This window comes from Acomys russatus, chromosome 27, assembly GCF_903995435.1.
Source record: "Acomys russatus chromosome 27, mAcoRus1.1, whole genome shotgun sequence".
Taxonomy (NCBI): Eukaryota; Metazoa; Chordata; class Mammalia; order Rodentia; family Muridae; genus Acomys; species Acomys russatus.
The window spans coordinates 28685560-28704221 of NC_067163.1; the positions used below are offsets into that span (position 1 = coordinate 28685560).

The following is an 18662-nucleotide window of genomic DNA, read 5'->3' on the forward strand; positions in this document are numbered from 1 at the left end:
TACCAGAGGTTTTCTCTTTAGAGAAAAATGAAGGGACCAAGGCTTGTCATAGCATTTTTGGCATGCTTCTGTGCCAACTACTCAACAGTTGATGATCAGTAACACTTTGCTAACTGCTATTTAAAAATGACTCTGGGGAGGGCCTATAATTTGAGAAAATTTAAATCATGTTGTTGTATAAAAATTATTTTGAATTTTAAGTCATGATCTTTTTAGTGTGCCCTCAGGAAGCCGAGGACAGTATCTTTTTTCTGAATTCTGGATATGAAGAAAAGAGCCAACATAAAGACAGAAGCATTTGAGATTCTCCTTCTATTCTACATTATGAACTAGTATTCATCAGCATCTCTTACATACGTTGAGCAGCCGTAAAGCTCCAGAGACAAGAAAAAACGTAGCAACACAGGTGGCTAGAAGAAAGAAAGTGTTTGAGGCTGTCTGTGCAGGTTCCACCCACTATTTAGTCTCCACATGAATGGTTCACTCCTTTGCTTATTGGCTTCTGGCTTTGACTGTTACCTCAGGTGACAGAGAGTATATTCATATCAGCACCAGCCAGGCAGAAGTCAACATTGTGCATATGCAGAGGCATGTAGCCACAGGGATGGAGAATCCTATGGGGACAGCAGGATATGAGGCAGCACCTTGCTCCTTCAGAAAAGGAACTACACTGCAGAAGACAGATGCTCGAGATTTGGTAATTTAGGGTTAACTACACTATAAAAGCATCATACAGCTTTATCATAAATAGTCTAAGGGAAAATATACCAGCACCATTCTAAGTGTAACCATTCCTCAGTATTGTCAGGCAGGCACAGATAAGTAGATAAGTAGAGAAAAGGTACATCAGATCAGGCAGGCACAGATAAGTAGATAAGTAGAGAAAAGGTACATCAGATCAAGATAGATAGAAATAAGCCTAACCATGGGATGTTGATACCACTATGATGCATTCATGTTACAACATTACAACATATCATCTTTATGTATTGAGAGTAAAACATCCCGAGTGATTACCCAGAGAATAGCAGCTGGTGCTTTTCTAAGAAACATTTTAAGAAAGATTTTATTTTATATGCATGCATATTTGCCTGCATGTCTATATGTGCACAACATTCATGCCTGGTAACCATAGACCAGAAGCAGGGATGGGAGTTAAGGAGGGCATTGAGCCACCATATGGTTGGTGGGAACTAAACTCAGGTCCTCTTGCAAGAGTAGCAAGTCTTCTTAACTGTTGAGCCTCCCAAGGCAGTTTTTTGGTTAGTATTTTACTTCCAAGTTTTTCTAATACTTAAGCAATATGCTAGTACCATTTTTACATTTAATAAAATATGAACACTTCAAATTTATATGGAAGTGAATATTTTACTAGATTTACCATTTAGTTTAAGACATTTAATAAATGATCAGTTTGATTACACTTGTCATTTCATAATGACATTTGAACATGATCATTTTAAAATAAATAAGTAATTACTGAGCTTTTCAGTTTTGAAAAGAAAATCCCAGAGTGAACAGAGAGCACCTTTAGAATCATGAGTCATCTTTTATACTAAGAATGTAATCATAGGGGGCTCAGCAGTTAAGAACACTGCCCAGTCGTCCAGAGGGCCCAGTTTCAATTCCCAGCAGCATGGCCGCTCACACTGTACCTGAGTCCCAAGGCATCTGACACCATCTTCTGGCCTTTGCGGACATCACACACACCTGAGATACACACTTATAATGCAGCAAAATAAACAGACAAATAAACTTTAAGAAAAGCCGTGTAATTACAGAGTTCCTTTTACTCTGCAAATATCACAATCTAAATATCAAAAATTTTTGTAACCTTTTTAGTTCTTAAAAGGCACAAAAGTATAAAGGGTCATATTAACTTTTTTTTTTTCTGTGATAGAGGTGTATTTTTACCAGTAATACTAACTTAGGTACTCTATATTCTCAAAGTTTCAGATCTAAGTAAATTGTCTCTAAAGCATAAGGACCTGAGTTTGAATCCTTGAATCCATATAAACAAATCAGGACATACTGGTGCTTGCTTTTTGTTCCAGTGAATTCACTAGCAGGATAGCCAGCCAGTGAGAGTCACGTCTACCAGAGCTGCAGTGGGCAGCAGAAGCAGCAGCAGCTGTGGAGAGGTATTGGGACAGCAGAGAAAAGCGGACCCACGAGACTCCCACTCAGCCAGCCTAGCCTGTTGGATAAATGCCAGGCCAGGGAGAGATGCTGGCTAATTAAGCAAACAAAAGTTATAGAGTGCCTGAGGAATGCCAAGACTAGCTAGCTTCTCTACACAGAAAGGTGGGAGGTGAAGGAAGAAAAGAGAGGGAACAGTTAACTCACATATTCTCAGATTTAGGCTTTAACTTACTCAATTTTAATTACAGTTTGACTATGTTTGGTCTGTGGATAAGATGGAGTGTTTTCAGCTTAGGGACCCACAAACAAACCAAGCATGGCAGTGTATACCTATAATTCCTGCTATGCCAGAGCAGAGAACAGAAATCCCCAGCCAAACAGTTCAAGTTCAGTGGGAGACTGTCTTAGTACACTAAGACAGTGAATGAACAAGACACCTGGCACCAGACTCCGGCATCCATACCCACATACTCTTGTGTATACAGAGACACATTTACTATATGCACACAATATTGGATGGTGATTTCTCTTTACCAACCTTTCTTGTTCAAGTTAACTTTACCCTCAGAACAAGCTTGTAACTGAGGACAGAGGATGCCTACACAGCACACTCCTCTGCTGGTGAGGTTGTGTAGACAGCAGTGACTGCAGCTGGTCCCCACCTTCCTTCCAGAGACAATGCCTGTCTACTACAGTCATGTGCTACCTCTCAAATAAAAACAGTATCTGAATGCATACTGGCACCAGCACATACTTTGTCTTTATCAATTCTATAAAAAGTTATGCATAATAACTACTATGTGTATACACTTGCATGATCCTGAGTTAAAAAACATTATCAACATGCTGTTTTATTTATATATGTAAACGTATTATATGTACCTAAAATTTAAATATTTCTAAATGTTTATTTAACCATATAAATTATTAGGACTGGAAAGAGCTTTGGATCATCCGTAAGTGTTCCTTTCACTAAAAAAGAAATAGAGGTTCAGAAAAAGTCATCCATGCCTAGGATGTAATTTAAGCAGTAAAATATTAAACCTCCTATCTTGAACAGTTTTCTAGCTTCTCAGCTATAATAGCTACTTATTTAACTTTTTAAGTAATTAGTTTAAAAGTGGCTTATCTGCAAGGTCGTAAGTAATCACAGTTTTACATATAAGCAAAAGAATTACAAATTCAGTAAGAATATAAAATTTCTTCAGGAAATTCAAACTTAGATTCTATTTCAGTCCATTCCCTTGAGATCCCTCTAAATCTAGGCTGTGAACGCTGATTTAGTTGTTCACATAGCACATACTATGTCACCTCTGACCCAGGTCTCTCTCTAAGCTTGACCCCATTACAGAAACTCATATCCAAATCAGACCCCAGTAGCAAAGTTTCAATTAGCTCAATATAATTATGGTATTGTTACATTTATGTGAACTAATTTAGGATGGAATAAATAGCTTGTTGTGTTTTCTTTTGCTCAGTATGTAATAATTTTCTTTCTTTTTCAGCTTTTTAATTAAATGAAGCCAAGTGGATTTGCGTAAAGTGAGTGTTTACTGTGAAGAGAAGCTGCCCCTGACATTTTACGTTTATTCTTTGTTGATTGTGATACACTAGCTTTTTCTTGTATAATTTTTTTAAACTGTGGATTTTCCTAAAAAAAAAATAATTCCTACAAATGGATATGTAACAATCCATAATCCACAATGGACCATCAAAGTGTTCTTCAGTCTTCTCGATGTATGCCACAAGAATGAAATAAATGACAGTGGAACTATGAATTCATGTTTTAGAACTGTGTTTGCTCATTAGCAAGGAAACCACATGTTAGTAACGAAGTCCATGGAATGTATGTAAAAGAATTACTAGTAATATACAAGGATAGAGCATATGCATGAAATGTGTTGTGTGGACAATATTCCTACTGCAGTTTCACTTATAAAGGACCTGCACTGTTACAAAGGTGGTTTGTCATTCTTTCTCACAACTAGATCATGATGAAGATGGGACAAAGAGCTAGATAAATGTTAATGTAAATTCAGACCCATAACCTAAAGAAAAAGGACCTTCGGGAACTTAAGTCCAACATCCACGACATCACCACACTTCCAGTGTAACCAGGCAACAGAACCAGCACTTCAGACTGTCACTTACTACTTCTCCTGTTTTTGAAGTTGTTTACCAATTCTAACTTATGAGATCCAACCTAATCTTCTATGACACTTTTCCTTTTGTTTAATGGAAGCATCTGCTTCATCAAGGCCCAGGTACCTGGATCCATATGAAAGGCTTGTTTTTCTAGAATGACTCAAATGAAGCTCTTTTGAAAAAAATACAGGAGTGTAACTACTGTTACTTTTGTAACTGACTTCAGTTATATAGCATACCCACATATATTACAGTATGTATTCCTCACATCTTTTAAATGGACAGGAAGTACAACCCAGCTGAAAAACAAAATATAAGTTGTGCTTATCACCAGGCTTTCAGACTTTCAAACCTGTTTAAAAACAGACCAACAAAAAACCCTGTGTACTGCAACTCAGAGATGAATTCAGGAAAATTTTTTATTTGGTTCAGTAAGTTTTATCACGTTTAAAAGCTTGTTAACTAAATTTCATTAATATCTCAATAGCAAAACTGGAGTGATTATTTTCTACTGTCAATCCAAGCTATATAGTCACAAACAGAACATAAGTACTTATGTTGTACCTATGAATTTCTACAAAGGTAGGAAAGATAGATATTTAATGGAACATGTTTATCCAGCTGTATTTTAGGGGAATGTGGTCATGACCTTTTGAAAACATGACAGTATTCCCAGAAATTATATAATAATTCAGGGCTATATTAACTTTATCATATTCTCTGAAGTCTGTTATTAAAGCATAATTTCTTTAGCTCATTTCACAGATTTAATAAGTTCAGTATTGTGATATATCGTGGAAAAGGTCAGCATAGTTACGTTTGAATCCTATCCCTAGGTATCACTTGAATTGTGATTCTGTGCATCTAATATTGGGATGGTCCCAAACCTAATTGACTCAGAAATTGAGAGAGCGCAAGTAGAATTTGCTGCCAAATTTACAAATAACAAATATTTGTTAAAATTAAATTTTGTTGTTCCCTATATCTCAAAATTATCTTCTAGTTAGTATACAGCTAATTAAGTGATACTGACAAATCATATTAAATCCCACTCTAAAGGATACTATGTATTCATAAGCACAGCCAGGTCATCCTAGCCCATGTGACGGAGATTGGGAGACAGGTATTTCCTTATCTTACATTAGTAAGATGTTTTTCAGGGAACATTTTGTAATTTCCTCAATATTAAAAAATAACTCAGTTAATTAGGTTTTTTCAAGGGCTGTCACTCCGTTTCTAAGAGAATCCAGTGCCTCTTGGCATTCCCAGAACCTGCATTTCTGTGCACAGACATATAACAAAAAAAATTTTTTTCTTAAACATTATTTAATAATCTCATATCTTAAAATAAAGTTACAGGTGGGGCAAAAGAGATGACTCAGCAGTTAAAGAATTCTTAACTGTTCTTTTAGAGGACAAAGGTTTGGTTCCAATTGACCACATCAGGTGACATAGAGCCATGGAATTGTGTCAGTTCTAACTTATTTTCACTGTATTGAAAGCTTTATTAAAATTCACTATACATTTGACAATCTTCTACTAGAATTTTAAAAACTACTTCTAAGACAGAAAAGTTGTGATAGAAAAATTCTCTTTGAAGGAGTTTCATTTTCTGACATCTGTGGCTTAACTTTTTGCATTTTCCTCAGCACAGTGCTCCCTGTGTTATGTATTCGTACAAGTAAGCCCACTACTATGTGCTAACCCTCAATTTCCCGTACATATAAAATATCTTACCAGTTATAATTTAAGAGGGTGAGTTATAGCCTGTCACCAGAGAGCTTAACATATTTTCTTGTCTTGATTCCTAAAGATACGTGTAGGCATGTCATTGCATTACAATAAAGTATACATTTTATGCTTTGTATTTCAAGAAGGCTAGACCCATTAGCCACACCATTTAGGCACAAAATATGTCTATAGGCAGTTGGAGTTTTAATGTTCTTAGACATCCACATAGCTTCCAGAGTTTCAAACACTAAAACTAGGTACTCTCCTTACTTTTGTAGATGCCGTATCACATCAGTCATAAATCTAAAAATACTTTCAAATGATTCAGAAAGGGTGGCATTGTAAGTAGTCACACCTTAAGGAAAAAGTGCACAGCACATACGTCGTCCCCAGATTCTCCATACAATTCACGAAGATCTGTTATTTGTGAGTTTTCTTAAATTTTTTGAAACATACATTGGAGGCAATGCAAATGTTTTATCATACAGCCAGAGGATCTATTAGTGGTTTTAAAAACAATAAAATACATTCAGAGGATGGTAGGAAGATTGTGCCATTCTCAAATGTTTGCATACTACCCATTAAATGGCAAACAGAGCAAAAGTATGCGTAGGAAACTCCATAGATACCACCCATCCCTTCATAAAAAAGTGCCAGCATCTGTTTTGCTGGAAGTTCAGAAAACAGGCTTCTCACAACCAGGGAAAGACTTTAATCAAGCCACAAGCAACTTGAACCCATAGTTAACAGCGTTGCATCTTACATCTTATTACATTCTAGTTTCCTGTTAGTAGTAATGTTTGAAGATGCAGCCTGCATTTCTGATGAGGCTTTGTGGTTTGGGAGGGAATAGAACAACCTCTGTTCCTAAGGAACTACTGGGGCTCTTTTTGTTTCGTTAACACAGTATTGTCTCGTGGTGTAGAAGGTGCAGTGATGGTTCAATTTATTTAAATCGATAAATAGCCACCACATAAATAGGCCAAAGAGCAGTACCCTAAGTGACTACATGATTAAATATAGAAAAGGCAAAGTCCCACATCCCTTCATGATAAATGCACTAGAGTCTAAAGATAGAGACTATATATCTCAACAGAATAAAATAAATACACAGCGAGCTCATAGCCTACATGACTTAAGTTGGAGAAAAATGCAAAGCATTTCCACAAACTGATACTGATAAAACTAAGGTATTCATCTTCTTGACTCCTGTTCAGTGTAGCACACGAAGTTTTAGTTCACTAAGACCAAAGAATGGAGATAAAGGAGATAAAAATACAGTAAGCAGGTTTTTGTTTTTGTTTTTTTTTTGTACATGGAATGTTTCTGTACATAAAGATCCTAAATACTACTAGAAAACCTATACTGCTAATAAACACTTTCAGCAAAGCATCAGGATACAAACTTGAGTCATAGGACATGGAATAACTAACATGTCACTGACCTGTACGTTTCATCCCTACTAGTTAACTTTCATAGTGCTGGAAGGGGCTTTGCACCCTACTAGAGGAGAAAGTGATTATCAGTCAACAAAGACCAGATTGGCAAAACATGAAGACTGATGAAATAGTAGTGTAAATATCATGGGAGTATCCAACTGCTTTCTGATTGGATTTAAGGCTCACTCCACACGATGAAACCCATTCTTTGCATGCTGGGGCCAAGAGTGTGTAACTAGTAAAGTCCTAGGCCCTAAAGGAGATCTTAATATTATGCTAATTGAACTTAGCATTAAACTGACTAAGATAATGTATTGTGATACCCATAAATCAATCTATCAACCTTCATTAAAAACCCACAGCTGGTGAAGTGACAGAGAATAGGAAATTTTGGATTGCTCAACCCTAAATTGAACATATATATCACAATTGCGCTCCCATTTCAAGCATCACTACAAAAGAGAATACCAAACTATTTTAAAAGCCTGATGTGTTGGGTGACTACAACAGTGGTTTTTATTTACGTTTGCTTGTTTTTTTGTTTTTGGACCTAACTGAGCAGTTGTAAATATGAACTCACAGGAGTTGTGACAGGATGTACAAAACTTGGACAATCTCAAGAAACAGAATTCCACCATGGTGGGGGTAGATTGACACCGAGCTTTACCTTAGCTGAGGTGTCAGCTTGACATAATCAATACCTGCTAGAAAAGAATTATTTTTCTCTAAGGGTAAATGAGCCACAATACAGTAGATTGCCACAAAACCAAAGAGTTTTCGTGAAACAAATTCAATTAGATAGGGCTTTTTAGTTTTAGTTTATGTTTCTTCCGTAAGGAAAATACAAGGTTGAGTGGGTAGGTAATGGAAGAGTGGTGGTTTTATCTGTCCAAAATTTTGGGGAGAGGGGATATTATCAAAAAACATTGAATTGTTTTCACAAGGAATTGTTAAAATACATTTAGTTTTAAAATAATATGCACATCAGGCACTGGTGGTGCATTCCTTTAATCCTAGCACTCAGGAGGCAGGAACAGGCAGATATCTGTGAGTTTGAGGCCAGCCTGGTCTATAAAGCAAATTCTAGGACAGCCAGGGGTACACAAAGGAATGCTGTCTCATTCATCATCATCATCATCATCATCATCATCATCACAAAAGGAAAACCATTTTACTCACAGAACACTAAAGACACTTGAGAAGAGTAGTTGAATATAGGAGGTCAGCAAAAAATCAACCATGTCCAAGTGAACAAAGTTCTAATATTAATAGGAAGAAGAAATAAACTACAAATAAGCCAATCAACCTACAAAGTCATAGGGAATAAATAATGACTGAATAGTAACTTAAATAGAAATTCTTTAATAGTTGAAAATGTAGACTAAGTGGACTAACATCTGTCTATTGTCTTGAAGCTCATATAATTCTCAAAAGAATTTAGAAACAGTGAGAAGTTGATAACATATCAAGCAGGTCATAAGCTAAAATAATGACATAATTATCTAATCTCAAATTATACTCTGGAGTCATAGTGATGAAGGCAGTATGACCATAGCACAAAAAGAGGCCCACAGACAAGTGAAACATAATAGAGGACCTACAAATAAACCCAAACGCTATGGCCATCCAGCTTATGACAAAAGTATCAAAAAAAAATCTGGAAATAGCTTGTTCAAAAATTGTTGTTGGCTAAATTATATAGCCAACTGAAAAAGAATGAAGTTAGATCCATATCAATCAAAAATAAATTCAAATTTGATTGAAGTGCTTAATTTAAAACCTGAAATATTACCAAGATCAAATAAACAACTTAAATAGACCTATAACCCCCAAAGAAATAGAAGTAGCCATTAAAAGTCTCAAACCAAAAAGAGCTCAGGGACAGTTGGTTTTAGCACAGATTTCTACCAGATTTTCACAAAAGAGCTAGTGTCAATACTACTCAAATTATTTTACAAAATAGGAACAAAAGAAACATCAAATTCTTTTTATGAGGCTACCATCACTCTGATGCAGAAGCCATGCAAAGAATCAATGGAGAAAGTTAAAGATCAATTTCCCTCATGAACATAGATGCAAAAGTACTCAATAAAATAATTTAAAACTGAATTGAAAATACATCAAAAAGATTGTCCACCATGATCAAGTAGGCTTCATCCCAGAGATGCAGGGATGGTTCAACATGCAAAAATCTGTCAATGTAATCCATCATATAAACAAACTGAAAGAAAAAAAAAATGATCTCATTAGATGCTGAAAAAGCTTTTGACAAAATCCAACACCTCTTCATGATAACAGTCTCACTAAGACAGGGTAAGCAATCCTCAATAGTTCCTGCCTCACAAATACGTCTGTCAGATATATTGGGCCAGAAGGCTGAACATGGTGCTCCAACATTATAGAGAGTTTTGGATGACTATTCAGGTAGCAAACTGTCTTTGTTATCTTCTTATTTGGAAAGCTACTAACCTGCACTCCCAGCATATTCAGGTAATCAAGTTTATTCCTTCTCAAGTCTCTGATGGAATTGAAGACCAGGTAGCTTAGTTTTACAATGAAGCTTAGTTATTTAGCGGTTAAAATGTTTTTGTGTCTAGATAGATGTTTTAAGTTGATAATAACAAGATGTGATGGAGACTGATTTACATTCAGAATTTTAGATGCACCAAGATAGGAAAGATGTTTTTTTCAAGGTTGTCAAGTACAAATGGCCAAAACACTAAGAATGTAACCTTTATATAATTCCTGATTGTGTCATGGTTCTTCTTGCTATAGGTAATCTATTGTATATATGTGGAACAATATAACTGTATATGTAAAATATTTAAAAATTCTTAATAAGAAAAGAATGCAAAAACAATATCTTAGAGAGATCAGGAATACAAGGGACATACCTAAACATAATAAAGGCAATTTACAGCAAGCCTATAGCCAACATCAAATTAAACAGAAACTCAAGGTAATTCCACTAAAATCAGAAACAGGACAAGGCTGTCCATGCTCTCCATATTTATTCAATATAGTACTTGAAGTTCTATTTAGAGCAATAAGACAACTAAAGGAGATAAAAGGGGTACAAATTGGGAAAGAAGTCAAAGAATAGGTATTTGAAGATGATAAGATAGTATACATAAGTCACGCCCAGAATTCTACCACAGCAATCCTACAACTGATAAACACCTTCAATGAAGTGACTGAATACAAGATTAACTCAAAAAAAAAGGAAAAAAAAGGAAAAATCAGTAGCACTACTATATACAAATGACAAAGCGGCTGAGAAAGAAATCAGGGAAACAGCCTCTTTCACAATAGCTTCAAATAAATAATGTAAAATATTGGAGTAACTCTTTACCAAGCAAATGAAAGACTTCCATGACAAAAACTTCAATGTCTTTGAAGAAGGAAATTAAAGCTATCAGAAGATAGAAAGACCTCTCATTTCATGGATTGAAAGGATCAACATAATAAAAATACCCATCTTACCAAAAGCAATATACAAATTCAATGCAGTTTCCACAAACTACAGCACATTACCTATAGATCTTGAAAAAACAACATTCAACTTCATTTGGAAGATAAAAATTCCAGGATAGCTAGAACAATGCTGTACAATTAAAAAACAAACAAACAAACAAACAATGCAGAGGTATCACCATCCCTGATTTCAAGCTCTACTGCAGAGCCACAGTAATAAACACTTCATTGATACTGACATAAAAATAGGTTGGTTAATGGAATCGAATTGAAGAAACAGATGTAAACCCACACAGCTATGGACATTTTATTTTTTATAAAGAATCAGAAATTACAATGGGGGAAAACTATCTCCAAGTGGTGCTAGTCAAACTGGATGTTGCTGTATAGAACAAAGCAAATAGATTCATGTCAATCACCTGTATAAAAAATGAGGTCCAAATGGATCAAAGACCTCAACATAAAACCAGAAACACTGAATCTGGTAGAAGAGAAAGTGGGCAATAGCCTTGAACACATTGGTACAGGAGACAGCTTTCTAAACAGAACACTAACAGCTCAAGCACTAAGATCAACAATTAATATGGAACTCCTGAAACTGAAAAGCTTCTGTAAGTCAAAGGATACCATCAAGAGGGCAAAATGGCAGCTTACAGAATGGGAAAAGATTTTTTAGCAACTCCACATCTGACAGAGAGCTAATATCCAAAATATATACATAATTCAAGAAACTAAGCATCCACAAACTAATCAGTTAAAAAATGGAGGAGTGATATAAGCAATTCTCACCAGCGAATCTCAAGTGGCTGAGAAACAAAGTAGTAAACATTGAGCCCCTGCTCTGATGTAGCCAATGGACAGGACATTCTCCATACTTACGTGGAGAGTGTGCATTGAATCTGACATGAACTCTGGTGCCCCATATTTGGCCACCTCCCCTTGGTGGGGAGGCCTGATGGCACCCAAAGAAAGAATAAGCTGGCTACCAAGATGAGACTTGATAGCCTATGACCATATAGTGGGGGAAGAGGTCCTCCTTGGTCTTAAACCTACGGGAGGGGAATAGGGTGAAAGCAGGAGGGGGAGGAGAGGAACAGGAGGATACAAGTGATGGGATAACAATTGAGTTGTAATCTGAATAAAGTAATTAAATAAAAAAAAAGAAAAAAAAAAAAAAGAAATGTTCAGTATCTTTACCCATCAAGAAAAAGCTAACTGAAACAATTTTGAGATCCCATCTAACCCATTAGAATGGCTAAGATCAAAACAAGTGACAGCTCATGTTGGAGATGATATGGAGCAAGGAGAATTCTCCTTGATTGCTCTTAAGGGTGCACAACTTGTACAGCCACTTTGAAACTCCATATAGAGGTTTCTCAGAAAATTCAGAATGGATCTACCTCAAGACCCAGCCATACCACCCTTGGATATTCCAAAGGACACTCTGTCCTACAAGGACATGTGAATCAACTATGCTCATAATAGCATTATTTATAATAGCCAGAAACTGGAAACAACCTAGATGTCTTTCAATTGGAGAATGGGCGGGGATAGTGGTACATTTACACAGCAGAGTATTCCTTAGCTGTTAAAAAAATTATAATACCATGATCATATAATTTGCTGGTACATATCAGAATGGCCAAGATCAAAACCTCAAGTGATAGCACATGCTGGCAGGGATGTGAAGAAAGGGGAACACCCCTTCATTGCTGGTGGGAGTGAAAATTTGTACAACCACTTTGGAAATCAATCTGGTGCCTCCTGGGAATAGGACTACATCAAGACCCAGCTATACCACTCCTTGGAATATACCCAGAAGGTGTTCCACCACACAACATGGACATATGCTCAACCGTGTTCATAACAGCCTTATTCGCCATAGTCAGAACCTGGAAACAACCTAAATGTCCCTCAGTCAAAGAATGAATAAAGAAACTGTGGTACATTTACACTATGGAATACTACTCAACTATTAAAAACAAGAAAATCCTGAAATTTGTAGGCAAATGGTTGGAAGTAGAAATGATTATATTGAGTGAGTTAACGCAGACTCAGAAAGACTCACATGATATATGCTCACTTATAATTGGACACTAGCTCAATAGGGATGTCCCCTGAAAGTTTTCACTTACCAGGAGATTGGGATAGATGTGGGGGCCTCCTATTGGGACTCTAGGTGAGAGAAGTATGGGAAAATAGGGAAATAGAAGGCTCCAGAGGGTCCTCGAAAGCTACAAGAAGAACATCATGATAGGCAGATCTGGACCCAGGGGGGTCTGCTCAAGCTACTGCACCAACCAAAGACAATACATGCAATAAATACTGAACCCCTACTCAGATCTAGCCAAGCGTCAGGACATTATCCGCAGCTGTGTGGAGAGTGAGGACTGACTGACATGAACTCTGGTGCCCCATATTTGACCATTTCCCCTTGGTGTGGAGGCCTGGTAGCACTCAGAAAAAGAATAGGAAGGCTACTAAGATGAGATTTGATAGGCTATGACCATATGATGGGGGGAAGTCCCCTTCTGTCACAGATCTAGGTGATGGGAATAGGGTGAAAGAGGGAGGGAGGGAGGAATGGGAGGAAACAAGCAAGGGGATAAAAATTTAGATATAATCTGAATAAATTAATAAATAAATTAGCCTTAGAAAAAGAAAGAAAAACTTGACTGCTCACTACAAAATTTAGTGTAATCACAAATAAAGAATAAAGATATATTTATTAATGTTTCAAATGTCAGGGTCTAGTTTTAATTTAATACATTTTACTTATATAATAAATTATCAACTAAAAGAAAGGATAATTGAAGGTAGATATTTGTTTATGATTTTCTCAAAATATATTCAGTTATCCTGTTCATGTATTTATAATGATTTAATTTATAATTGATTTTCCAATATTCATAATTGTATAAATAATAATAAAATACAAACTTGACAAAAATTTTTTTCTGATACATGGATGAAAGTAGAAAAAATAATCATTTTGACTGATGTAACCCAGACCCACAAATACAAATATTGTATGTACTCATTTCTAAGTGGATATTATCTGTAAAGTAAAGGATAATCATACTACAATCCATAGGCCCAGAGAGGGTAAGTAACAAAGATGGCCTGAGAGATAAGGTTCTTGCTGGGAAAAGGAAATAGAATAGATTTTACAGGTGAACTGGAGGTGCGCGTGGATGGGAACTGGAGAGATAAGGTGGGAGTAGAGAATTTTGGGAAAGACAACTGGTATTAAAGATTACTTGGGGGGCATGGTAGAAGCCTAGTGCAATGGAAACTCAATGGAATCTAAGAGGGTTACACTAGTGAAGACTCCTATTAATGAGGACAGGGAGCCTGCACTGGCCATCCTCTGTAACCAGGAAAGGTATCAAATAGAGAGATTGGAGCATTAACCCAGCAACAAAACCTCTGACCTACAGTTTATCATGTCTGCGGGATGTGCTTGGACCAAAGCCTAACATAATTGTCATCAAATAGTTCAGAAAGACTTCATCCAGTAACTATTGGGAACAGATGCAGAGTCCCACAGCCAAAATTAGATGGGGCTTGGAGAGGAGGGGGAGGAAGAATTGGAGCAGCCAAAGGGATCAAAGACACCACAAGAACACAGCCCAGAGAATCAGCTGACAAGGACTTAAATGAGTTCATATAGATGAGGGAGCCTGTGTGGGTCTAACCAAATCCTCTGCATAAATTGTATGGTTGTGTAGCTTCATATTCCTATGGGATTCCTAACACTGGGAGCTGGAGCTGTCTCTGACTCTTTTCCCTGCCTTTGGGACCCTTTTAATGCTAATGGGTTGCCTCATCCCTCCTTGATATAAGAATATTTGCCTGGTTTATTGTAGCTTGTTATGCCATGTTTGGTTGACGTCCCTGGAAAGCCTGCTCTTTGAAAAAATTGGATTGTTCAACAATAGACTCAAAATATTAAGAGATAAGTTTTCAATTTAAAAAGTCTCCATCAATAGTTATTGATAATTTTGCTGGGTAAAGTAGTCTGGCCTGGCATATGTGGTCTCTTAGAGTTTGCAGGATCTCTGTCCAGGCCCTTCTGGGTTTTATGGTCTCTGCTGAGAAGTCGGTGTAATTCTGATAGGTTTGCCATTAAATGTTATTTGGCCCTTTTCCCTTGCAGGTTTTAATATTTTTCTTTGTTTTGTATATTTTGTGTTCTGATTATTATGTGACGGGAAGTTTTTCTTTTCTGGTCTATTCTATTTGGTGTTCTGTAGGCCTCTTGTATGTTTATAGGCATCTCTTTCTTTAGATTGGGGAAGTTTTCTTCTATGATTTTGTTGGGCCTTGGAATCTGATATCTAGCCAATGGACAGGACATTCTCCACAGTTGAGTGGAGAGTCGGGTCTGACTTTCACACAAACTCTGGTGCCCCATATTTGACCACGTCCCCTGGTTGGGGAGGCCTGGTGGCACTCAGAGGAAGGATAGCAGGCTACCAAGAAGAGGCTTGATACCCTATGAGCATATACAGGGGGAGGAGGTAATCCCCCTCAGTCACAGTCATAGGGGAGGGGACTAAGGGGAAATGGGAGGGAGGAAGGAATGGGAGGATACAAGGGATGGGATAACCATTGAGATGTAATAAGAATAAATTAATCAAATATATTTTTAAAAACCTCATGAATTTGGAATTTAAACAAAAATTCTGATAACAAAGGAAACAGCATAGTGAAGAGACATCAGAATAGGGTATTTTGTCAATGTGACTTGAGACAGGGCTGAATATCTAGAATATTTGAAAAACTGAAAAAAAAAATTTAAATACTGTAAACCCAATTGCTGATGAAGAAGTAGGCTCATAATCTAAACGTTCTGTACTCTGAAGAACATCCCCAAATGGACAATAATAAATAAGTAAATAAATAAAGCAGTAAATGAAGTGTTCTTCATTCTTAGCCATCCAGGAATTGGAAAATTAAACTTCTTTGAGATTCCATTTCACACTAGTCAGAATGGCTGTTATTAATTTAAAAAAGATATGCATCTTCTATGAAAATTAATGTGTAGGTATCCCAAAAGAGAGATAATAGACCATAATCTATCTATACTATTTCTGGGAATACATCCCAATGATTGTATTCTACAACAGAGACGCATATATTTTTATTGTTTCTCTAGGCAATAACAAGAAAATGTAATCATTTTAGACATTCATCAATAGACGCATAGACAAACAAGAACACATATATTATGGAGCTTTATCTATGAAGGAATGAAATTTGTAAAAAAAAAAAATTATGGATTTTGGAACAAAATATATCAGGTATATCAAGTGTATTAACCCAAGCTCAGAAATACTGTATGTTCTCATTCATGTGGACCCTAGCTTCTGATTTTGAAATGTAGATGGTAAAAGTGAATATGAGTATAGGTTATGAAATTAGAAGGATAATAGAATGCATGATGTCAAAGCGAGAAGAATAACATTAAAATATTTGTCATATCAGAGAATGGGGGTGGTGAGGGGGGAGAAATATCAACCAAAAGAAGTAGGAAATTGCCATTATAAACTTGGTACATTGTATGATAATTTGAAAATAATTCCCAGTAGATAAGATATATTGATAATGAATAGGCAGATGGATAGTTGTAAAATAATATTGGGTCTTAAATTGTAACAGGAACATGTGACTTTCTATTAATTTAATAAAGATATGTCAGTTATAACAATGGAAAATAAATCAGATATTGTTTTTTTAAGATATACACATATAAAACACAAATTCCAGAATAATACAATTAAGTCCCTTCCTAGCAATACTATACTTGAATGTAAATTCATTAAAACCCCAGTGAAAGATATTCACAAACTAGATTGTCTAACTCTGAATCTCCCACTCTGCCCATGAAAGACTCATTCCTACAAAGATAAAAATAGGTAAAAGTGAGTCAGTGGAAAAAGATACACTGTATAAATGTTAGTTAGTAACATATAATGAAATAGACTGGAAAAAAAATATCAGACAATAGATCTTACAGTTAATTACACAATAATACATCAACAGTAGAATATGTATTTTTCCAAGAGCACTTGAAATATTCCATCATCAATACCATTTTTTTACAAATCTTAAATTTTAAAATAATGGAATCATAATTTTTTTTCAATAGAAATAGAACAAAACTAAGAACTCATTAATAAGAGACTTTTGAAAACTTGGGCCTGCTGTGGTGACACATATCTTTCATCCTAGCACACAGAGGCAGGAAGATTTCTGTGAGTTGAAGCCTAGCCTGGTCTACATAGGGACTCTTATGTCAGCCATGGCTATATAGAGGAACCTTGTCTCCAAAAGAAAAGATGGAAAAAATTGTATGACCTAAAATGAAACACTTCTCATGCAATGGATCATAACAAGTCATATTGTAAATGAAATATTTTTGGATGGATTAAAATGAAAATATAGCACAACTCTAGAGTTGCAACAAAGGCAATGCCTGCCATAAAGAATGGAGAAAGCCCCCATAAGATGCCCTCAGTTCAAGGGGGAAAAGGACATTTGAAGAGACTCAATAGCCAGTCTTAATAAAGATTAAAAACTCAACATGCTTGAAACACAAAGAGTTCTATTTATGTTTTCAAGGACGTCTCTGAACAGCATGCAGCTGACATCATACTTCAACTGCAAACACTATAAACCAACACAAAGAAGTCTTACCTACTCTATAGATATTCTAAGACAGGGAAAAAAAATAGGTTTGCAAAGACAACCGAATTTGATCATTGGATCAAGTTCTATCAGGCTCGCCTTAACACCCCAAGATGTGAAATTCTAACCTCAATATTTCAGAATATGATTTTATTTGAAAACAGTTGATGGAGTTAAAGCCAGGTAAGATGAGATGATACCGAAGACTATAGGCTTCTAGTCCAATATAATTTATAAGAAGACATTTATGTACGGACAGACATGGAGGACACTTTCAGAAGACAGATATTTGGCAAGATATATCTACACTCCAAGGAATTCCAGGAACTCACCCAAAGACAATTGATGCAATTAACGATTCTTGTAAAGATTTTACACAAAACATGGCTCTTCTAAAAGCTTGACTAATGGGCAGTTTCTACAATATTAAAGCTAAATTTCTATTACTTGTAGCCATCCACTTTATTTTAGTTACTTTGATATAGAAGCTCTAGGAAACAAAGTGAACAATCAACTTGACTGAATATTACTGTACAATGTACAAATCATGGTAACAATTATTTACCAAGGAGGTTTTCATCTAAATAACAATAGATACCACTTACCTACCTCCAACACACACACAATTCATTAACTGTTTCAGAGGATGTGGGGAAATCAGAGCTTTCATATAGTGGGAATCCCAATTTGATCTGATTTGGAAGTAATTCCATGGTTCCTCAACAGTATTCACATATACCTACCATACGACCTAGCAACCAAATCTATTCCTTGCCTTTTTCTTTAGGCAAAGGAAAACATGCATAAAATATAGCATTCACAAATGCCAGCCACATAGAATAATCCAAATACCCATCCAGTGTTGGAACAAGTATAAGACTCGTCAGCTATTAAGATTGGTGGGAGGTAATGATAGAAATTACAGTGTGAATGAAGCTTGAAAACATTGCTAAGTGAAAGAAGTCACATAGAGAAAGCCACATGGTGCAGAGTTTCTCCTGTGTAAAATGTGTAGAGTGGGAAATCTGTTATTCTAGT

At 36.1% G+C, this 18662-nt stretch overlaps 1 protein-coding gene across 1 annotated transcript in view; it reads left to right on the forward strand.

Moving 5' to 3' along the window:
- Tusc3 (tumor suppressor candidate 3) overlaps positions 1-4101 on the forward strand; it is a 142234-nt gene extending 138133 nt beyond the window's left edge. The window contains exon 10 of the mRNA XM_051169528.1: positions 3648-4101. Within this exon, the coding sequence (XP_051025485.1) occupies positions 3648-3663 (16 nt within the window). The 3' untranslated portion in view covers positions 3664-4101. The remainder of the gene's footprint in view (positions 1-3647) is intronic.
- The last annotated feature ends 14561 nt before the right edge of the window (positions 4102-18662 follow it).